The following is a 9,281-nucleotide window of genomic DNA, read 5'->3' as shown; positions in this document are numbered from 1 at the left end:
CAAATATAGCCTGAGAATGCAATGCTGTACGACAGGTGACGTGGATGTCAGAGTGTCCTTGAATGCACCGGCGACGAGAGTTTTCACAACTGGGATTTTACACCCAGCAGATAAAAGTAAATACAACACGTCGTTCACAGCGATGAATTAATTTATCTCTAATGAGAACAAATGTCTGTCTGGAATGTAGGAAGCCGGTCTGAGAACTTGGCCCCGCATAGGGGGTACGGTCTGGACCGGTCGCCACGGCAACCGCGGTGCTGACACAGAGACCGAAGTCTATGCTTCATGTGTTAAAGCTGCATTCTCTCTACTGACCACCAGGGGGCAACTCATCTAGTTGTAGTAAGTCTATGTGTGGTGTTAAAGCTGCATTCTCTCTACTGACCACCAGGGGGCAACTCATCTGGTTGTATAGAAGTCTATGCTTTATGTGTTACAGCTGCATTCTCTCCAATGACCACCAGGGGGCAACTCATCTGGTTGTATAGAAGTCTATGCTTTATGTGTTACAGCTGCATTCTCTCTACTGACCACCAGGGGGGCAACACCACTGGTTGTATAGAAGTGTACGCTTCATGTGTTGAAGCTGCATTCCCTCTATCGACCACTAGAGGGAGACTCCTCTGGTTGTATAGAAGTCTAAGCTTCATCTGTTAAAGCTGCATTCTCTCTATTGACCACTAGGGGGTGACTCCTCTGGTTGTATAGAAGTCTATGCTTCATGTGTTAAAGCTGCATTCTCTCTGACCACCAGGGGCCAACTCATCTGGTTGTATAGAAGTCTATGCTTCATTTATTAAAGCTGACCACCAGGGGCCAACTCATCTGGTTGTATAGAAGTCTATGCTTCATGTGTTAAAGCTGCATTCTCTCTATTGACCACTAGGTGGCGACTCCTCCGGTTGTATAGAAGTCTATATAAAATGACTCTCCTCCTCTCTTGATTAATTCCCTCAGTCAACATGAGTTACGGGGACATATTGAGACAACAAATAACCGAACCTGCCTTTCTTTTGACGACAGGAAAAGAAACTGTGGATAAAACAAGTTAACGCCGGTAGAATATGCAAATTCCACAGCGAAGGGCCCGACCAGGCCAGTGGCAACAATGTGAAACGGTGCAAAATGTGTGTCCCTTTATGTGGTTTCAAACCGGGCAGAACCGGCGGTACCGCCCCACGACAGCGGCCACGGGTCACCGAGGGTTTCCAGCTCCGACAAATGCCAACTCACTTCTGTGGATGTGTGAGAACGAAAGGAAATTAATCGCGTCCTGCGGTAATCTCGGGGAAGAATGTGCAAATAAGCATGTGGCGCAGAGGGAGGGAAGGTCATATCTGTGTTTCACACACACACACACACACACACACACACACACACGCACGCACGCACACACACACACACACATGCAAACATATACTGTACGGAAAATAAAAATAAACATTCCAACACCTGCCTGATCTTCGGTGTGGCAGCTCGTCTCCCAGCAAGCTTCTTTATTTATCAGCAGAAGCCGAAGTGATAAGCCCACAGCTGCTCCCCCAGCACCTCGGAACACACACACACACACACACACGCGCACACACACACACACACACAATCACACGCACGCACACGCACACACACACACACACACAGTGTTTTTTCTGACAGCCATATGTTGCCCTGGCCAGAGGCGTCTTCGAAAGAAGGCCGAGGAGCGGCGGTCTGACCTTTGAGCCACTGAGGGAGAAGTTGTGCGTCCTCGTTGTGCGTCCTCATTGTGTGTCCTCGTTGTTATTCCTCGTTGTGTGTCCTTGTTTGTCCTCATTGTGTGTCCTCATTGTGTGTCCTCGTTGTTAGTCCTCGTTGTGTGTCCTCATTGTGTGTCCTCGTTGTGTGTCCTCGTTGTGTGTCCTCGTTGTGTGTCCTCATTGTGTGTCCTCGTTGTGCGTCCTCGTTGTGTGTCCTTGTTTGTCCTCATTGTTTGTCCTCATTGTGTGTCCTCATTGTGTGTCCTCATTGTGCGTCCTCGTTGTGTGTCCTTGTTTGTCCTCATTGTTTGTCCTCATTGTGTGTCCTCGTTGTGTGTCCTCGTTGTTAGTCCTCGTTGTGTGTCCTCATTGTGTGTCCTCGTTGTGCGTCCTCATTGTGTGTCCTTGTTTGTCCTCATTGTTTGTCCTCATTGTGTGTCCTCATTGTGTGTCCTCATTGTGTGTCCTCGTTGTGTGTCCTCGTTGTTAGTCCTCGTTGTGTGTCCTTGTTTGTCCTCATTGTGTGTCCTCGTTGTGCGTCCTTGTAGCACGTCCTCGTTGTGTGTCCTTGTTTGTCCTCATTGTGAGTCCTTGTTGTGTGTCCTTGTGTGTCCTCATTGTGAGTCCTCGTTGTGTGTCCTCGTTGTGTGTCCTCGTTGTGTGTCCTCGTTGTTAGTCCTCGTTGTGTGTCCTTGTTTGTCCTCATTGTGTGTCCTCGTTGTGCGTCCTTGTAGCACGTCCTTGTTGCACGTCCTCATTGTGTGTCCTTGTTTGTCCTCATTGTGAGTCCTCGTTGTGTGTCCTTGTGTGTCCTCATTGTGAGTCCTCGTTGTGTGTCCTCGTTGTGTGTCCTCGTTGTGTGTCCTTGTTTGTCCTCGTTGTGCGTCCTCGTTGTGCGTCCTTGTAGCACGTCCTTGTTGCACGTCCTCGTTGAGTGTCCTCGTTGTTAGTCCTCATTGTGTGTCCTCGTTGTGCGTCCTCATTGTGTGTCCTCATTGTTAGTCCTCGTTGTGTGTCCTTGTTTGTCCTCATTGTGTGTCCTCATTGTGTGTCCTCATTGTTAGTCCTTGTTGTGTGTCCTTGTTGCACGTCCTCGTTGTGTGTCCTTGTTGCACGTCCTCGTTGTGTGTCCTCATTGTGTGTCCTCGTTGTGTGTCCTCATTGTGTGTCCTCGTTGTTAGTCCTCGTTGTGTGTCCTTGTTTGTCCTCATTGTGTGTCCTCATTGTGTGTCCTCGTTGTGTGTCCTCATTGTTAATCCTTGTTGTGTGTCCTTGTTTGTCCTCATTGTGTGTCCTCATTGTGTGTCCTCGTTGTGCATCCTTGTGTGTCCTCATTGTGTGTCCTCATTGTGAGTCCTCGTTGTGAGTCCTCGTTGTGTGTCCTCGTTGTGTGTCCTCATTATGTGTCCTCGTTGTGTGTCCTTGTGCGTCCTCATTGTGCGTCCTCATTGTGCAGGACAGGTCTGGGACCTGGACGAAAAAGCCGTCGGTGGCTTCCGGCTCACGCCGTGGAAACATTAATCACACAGGTTATAATTAAATGTGTGTGTGTGTGTGTGTGTGGGGGGGGGGGGGGTCGATGATGATGGTTAGAAAGGAAATCTGGGACTGTATGCATGTGAAATGCAGCTGCCCAATCAACTAAGACCTTAATATTAAGCCCCGCCCTTATTATAATCCCTGAAGTATCCTAACAGGCTCCGATGGCGTCTCAAGACTCCGTTGAAGTCTTTGTCGATGGCATCCTGACATTTCCTTAGTAATGGGATCTCCACGGGGGGAGAGCGTCCCGGGGGAGGCGTGTGGCGAATGACGATGACCTTGTTTAGAGACGATGGAGCTCACACCCCGACCTGACCCCCCCCCCTCCCTGAAGAGAGATAAATAAGAAGACTGTGGTGCAGTGCACGTGCCGGTGAGTGATGATTCAAATAAAAATGAATATGGCGTAGTAATACCAGTAGGACCATTACTAACCCCATTGTTACGATTGATAGCGGCCAATTATAGGAGCCCTGCCACTCCCAGATCATTACAGAAAATACTTCATTCACATTCACCCCACAGGCTGTTACGGCCATTACACGTCACGGACATCGTCGCCCTTTTTCTCCGAATGTCAGGTTGAACTGACACGAAAAAGAAGAAATAAATCCCAATTTCTTTTTTACTTTAACTGCCGAGTCAGCATTTTCACAAATCAGTGTCACATCACGGCTCGAATTAGACTTGAAAATGTCCCGGTGTATGTACGTGACTGTATATTATGCTGTGCTGCTGGCACGGGGGGGTAAGAGAGTACTTCGTTACATTTTATTGTCTGTAGTTTTGTGCTTTATTATTGGCTATTCTCTATATGAGAATCATGTCTCTATTTGAGAATATCAAAATGCTTACCTGTGTTTTTTGTGTGTTTAATTGTCTATTCCTGTGTATTTACATTGAGAGTCAAAGTCCCTGTAAACGCACACATGGCCAATCATGAGCCCCGGAAGGCCTTGAAATGTGTTTTGGTTATAGCGGTACTTAATTTCTTGCTTCATACTTAAAATGTATGCTGTGTTGCTATAACACGATTATTATTAATATTATTATTTTATAGGAGCCGGTGATGTGTCTGCGATCCCTTACAGTGAGATTATTTCCTCATTGTTCAAGCTCCTAGTGGCAACAAGAGGTTCCTACAGGAGTGTTTCCAGTCTCAAGTAAGTACAATGACTTCATTGTACTTACTCAACAGTTATTTTATGGTTAATGGAATCACTGTCTTATTGCTATGGGAATTGTTTTACAATGTGTGTGTGTGTGTGTGTGTGTTTGTGTGTGTCATAGTGAATAATGACTTTACAGGGACTTTTTGGACTAAACTGCATGTACGCACTTATATAACATATCACAATATAATTCCTGTTGGAGCATCTTGTCGTCCTTGGGTAACAGAAAACCCAAAACATGTGTCCCCAGAAACCTTTTTGGACTTAATTACATTTTAATATAAGCCACAATATATCCCTGCAGCTACTTTTTGTAAATCTGTGCCACTGAATAATGGCCGCGTAATGACCTCATCTCATGGCCATTGCACTCCACTGCAAAAACCACTGCTCTGTCATTTGCCTCCATTGACTTCAGTGACAGCAGAAAAGTTTCTTCTTCTTCTTCTTCTTCTTCTTCTTCTTCTTCTTCTTCTTCTTCTTCTTCTTCTTCTTCTTCTAACCCACATTGTGTAAGAAAGATCAGCAGAATGAGAGGGGGAGAAAATACATATTTTTTTCCGCGCTGTGGGGAGAAGCACAAACTATTTACTCCTGCCTCCAGATGCTGTTTGAGTGTATCCTTTGATTTGCTGACCAGCGGCTTCTTCTGAAGACATTGTAATTTAAGAAATGACACAACGAGAGCAGAAATTCTTGGACGAGTCCATTTATCGCGGGATAGGGGTGTGTAGAGACGGATGAGGACAAAACACCACGTCAAAAACCAACAAATGTCCGAATCTAAATGTTTATTTTGCAACTTAAAACACGTAATGCGATAACAATGCGTCGCGGTTGCTCATTAACGGTAAAGTTAGCTAAAACACGCCGCGGTCAACACACTCGCCTCCCCCCCCATCTCGCGTTTGGTACGACCCACAGCTCCTTTTGGTCGCTCGAGCGTCGGGAACTGGAGCACAACATGTTGGAGACCGTCGCCGGGCAGTTCGACTCAGAGAGTTAACTTTTTTAAATTTAAATCCCGGTTTTGTCGCGTTATCACACACGAGAGGAGGAGGTGGAGGAGGTGGAGGAGGGTCGGCGAGAGGAGAAAAAAGAGGGGGCTGAAAAGTCAGTCATGGTTCGGAGGTTAGCGTGAAAGCCGGAGCGTCCACTTGCAACAGAACCCCGTTGATATTTAACCGTGAGGAGCAGCAGCAGCAGAAATAGAAGAAGTAGAAGAAGAAGAAGAAGAAGAAGAAGCACAAGAAGAAGCAGCAGAAGAAGAAGAAGAAGCACAGCAAGAACAAGAGGGAAAGGGAAGCCCGGGGGAACGAGAGATAAAGTGGGGTACAAGATGCAGCTGGCCGCGGTGCTGTGGGGCTCCCTGATAACTTTGCTGCTCAGCCAGAGTCCAGGTAAGAAAAAGTCCGTTTAGGAAAAAGAAGAAGAATAAAAAAATTAAATAAAACGCTTGCAAAGTGGAGTTGAAACCGCACGTGAGCGTGTTTTGAACGAGCTGAACGAAGGTGTATTTTCGCACCGCCTGTGTTTGTTAATAGTATTTTTTTTTAATTCTTATTTTTTTTTTGTGGTGGTAGTTTTTATTGCGTCCATATCGGTTCGACTCTCGCAATTCACACGGCCAGCAGCCAAGTTTCCCCCTTTATATATATATATATTTTATTAGAGTGCGTGTGGTTAAAATAGAAACTAGTGGGAAATGTCTCGAGCGGTGGTTCGTTCGTTTTTAAAAATCGTGTTTGACAACACGCAACGGCACGAGCTCCCACTCACATTTAATCGTTTTGTAAAAAAAAGTATGAGAAAAAAGATTAGACATACGGAAATGTTGCATTTAAATTTGAAATATTTTTATACTTGTTATATTATAGCTTTTTGTTTGCATGTGTATGCGTGCTGTTGGAAGTATATGGGTATTTCATTGTAGTGTTTTTTTGCTGTTGCATGCAGGTCAGGTTGTATGCACTACAATATGAGGGCTGTGTGCAGAAGCCTGGGGTCCTGTCACATCTCAACCATCAGGCATTTTCGCCCTCTGCTGTGGCTGATAAGGGGAGCAAAACCCCCAAATCCTAAATGAGTTAGAACGGGGGTCGAAGTTGTGGCATGTGTGTGTAATGGGATGTCCAGAAGCCATGTGGGAAAAGACAATGTGGGATGTTTATTTTTTTTAGTGCCCATTAATGGGGTATGAGCTGATATAAAGTTTGATACGGTGACTCTGGAAAAAAATGCACTTTACACTTTTCCCTGTTGTGCAAATGATCCATCAGCTTGAAACACAGCGTGTGTGTGTGTGTGTGTGTGTGTGTGTGTGTGCACGTGGATGCACCCTTTTTAATTTCTCAGTTCTTCCATTTTTAAACCAAAAGAAATCCAAGCGTGCCGCTCTCGACTGTGATTGTTCAGGTGAACTGAGGCTGTTTATCTATGATAACCTGCATCCTGCCCCCACCCCCCATCCCGCCCCCCGGCAGCACTTATAAAAGGTCTGAGTGATTTCCCCCCCCCCCATCCCATCCCTCCCTCTATGTTTTCTCTTAAAGCCTTGTATTTACAACATGTTAGAACAGCCGCTGGAATGCAAAGACCCGACGTAAGCTATTTCTAAACACACACAGTTGTGCGCACGCACACGCACACACGGGAGCCGTGCACTCTGACACGGCACAAAAGGATTTACGCCTGACGGGCTCGTAGAAACGTCTGTAATTGGCCGGTTGGACCTAAAAGCAGAAAGAAAGATGTTGCTCTAGTTGTGACGACTCCTAAATGTCGCCGGGAGACCGTCTCCCCGAAATGTCAGCCAGATAGGATTCATTATCCAATTGAAAACAAAGCCCTCCTCCTCCCTCCCCCCTTTTTCAATGATCCACGTCCTATTTATAGTTGGTTCTTTCATCCTTCCAGATATAGTTATCAACACCCGCCCCCCCCCTCTTTATCTGAGCGGGGTGATCGTGTGATTCCAGATTTTTAAATCTGGAATGGCGTTTTAAACCCTCATGCGACAGTGACATGCAGACTCGCACTAATTACATTATTTTAGGGCCGGTGGCTCTTAAAGACGGGATCTCATGCCACAGCTATCCAGTGGTTTGGGGGGAGGGGGGGGGGGCTCCAGGCGGCATGGCGTCCCCACATGGATGCATGTATTATCTCTCTGAGCGTTGGATCTGATGTTCAAAGACAAACATTCCAGTGGGTCAAGAAACGTTTTATCACAACCGTTCGGCCGAGCGACGCCGCGCTCCTCCTCCGACGCATCCGCTGTTCATTCTCTCGACTCTGTCGTATTATGCGAAATAAATTATCCAGACGTTTATATGATGGGTTCACGGAAAGAGGATTTAAGTTGTAAAGGCTGTCATGACTAAGCCGTCTACTGTGAATGGCATTAAAAAGACCAGCCGGCGGGCGCAGCTGACAGTAGATGACAAAGGGCTACGATTTATCACTGTGTGTGTGTTTGAAAGAGTCCTGTGTGTGTGTGTCTGAGGTCAAGATGCTTTCTCAGCTCAGTGTAGTGGCCTTGCAGTAATAGGCCGAGTTGGTTTAATGGCGTTTTGGGGAGTGTGCTATACGGTTTAATGATGCCGCCCGGGGACAGGGTGACGGCTCACCGCTCACTTACACTCGTTTTCTGATCGGCCATCAATTGGACGCGCAGGTCAAGTCCGAACCTCTGGTGTCATTACCCCCCCGATGGCGTCGCTGCACTTCCAGTAAAGCATGATGAATCCCCCCAAAAAGCCCAATGGAGATTGAGGATGGCGGGACATATATTTAACTCGCACGGTGATCTTTCTTCTTGGCAACTGTCCAAAAAAACCGCCTTCCTCGAGTGGGGAGGAAAAGCAAGCGGATGTTGACAGGGAAATACAAAAAAAAGAGGTGGGCTGCAATTATTTACATCATTAAAACATTCCCATCGCAGTTTCCCAGAACTCAAGGCTGCTGCTGGTTTGTTAGAAGACCCAAACAACAATAAAGGTGTTAAAATGCAACTTTAAAAATGCTTTAAAGCGAACAAAAGAAGTGCCCGCTCTCATTTGAGATGCTGAAAGTTTTCTAAAAGGCCGTTGAGGGATTAGAGGGCGCCTTTTTTAGCACGCTTGTGATGTAAAACGTGAACCTTCGGGGGGGTAACAGCGTAAATGTCACGTTTTAATGAGCTGTTTTAATGTTGACTGGGCCGCCGTCTAGTAATAACATCCAATTAATCTCAAGAGACATTAAAAAAGCCTCTTTTGTTTAATGAAGCAACGCGTTTGTAAACTCGGGTGTCACTCGGGAACCTTTTGTGTGTATCGGAACACTTCAAAACCAAAGTCAGCGATGGAGATCTTCATCCTGCAAAAGTAATTTTGAGAGAAACTTCCCTTTTTTGATCGTCTAGAACACAGGTGTCAAACACGAGGCCCGCGGGCCAAATCCGGCCCTCCGCATCATTTTATGTGGCCCTTGACCGCTTAACTTAAAGAAATTGAAGCAACATTTCCCATGCTTTTATTTTGAAGGTTTCAAATAAAATGGATTTATGTTGTAATATTAGAGACATTTTCTTCTCTACAATATGTCTACACTCAAATAAATAATAATCAAATGCAAAGAGAGTTATTTAACATTATGTTTGAGGAGCTTCTAAAGAGTTTCCGGCCCTTTAAGAGGGCGGCCATGATGCTGCTGTGGCCCACGGTGAAAATAAGTTTGACACCCCTGGTCTCGAAGAAGAAGGTAAAGGATAGAAGTTGGGGGAAGTTGGGTCTCTGGTTGGGCACGTTGCTGCCGCCCTTTGTTTGCCCTTCCCTGCCACCTGTTAGCT

General features: G+C 46.1%; 1 protein-coding gene across 4 annotated transcripts in view; it reads left to right on the top strand.

The window, feature by feature from the left end:
• The first annotated feature begins 5,443 nt into the window (after nt 1-5,443).
• The window catches only part of lrp4 (low density lipoprotein receptor-related protein 4), an 81,763-nt gene continuing 77,925 nt past the window's right edge, over nt 5,444-9,281 (top strand). For all 4 annotated transcript variants that reach the window (XM_056412585.1, XM_056412584.1, XM_056412587.1 and 1 more), the window contains exon 1: nt 5,444-5,850. In XM_056412585.1, coding sequence (XP_056268560.1) covers nt 5,790-5,850 — 61 coding nt within the window. In that variant the 5' untranslated portion in view covers nt 5,444-5,789. The remainder of the gene's footprint in view (nt 5,851-9,281) is intronic.

This window comes from Pseudoliparis swirei, chromosome 4, assembly GCF_029220125.1.
Source record: "Pseudoliparis swirei isolate HS2019 ecotype Mariana Trench chromosome 4, NWPU_hadal_v1, whole genome shotgun sequence".
In the NCBI taxonomy this organism is placed as follows: Eukaryota; Metazoa; Chordata; class Actinopteri; order Perciformes; family Liparidae; genus Pseudoliparis; species Pseudoliparis swirei.
Note: the sequence above shows the minus strand (reverse complement) of the source record. Positions and strands in the feature narration are given on the sequence as shown.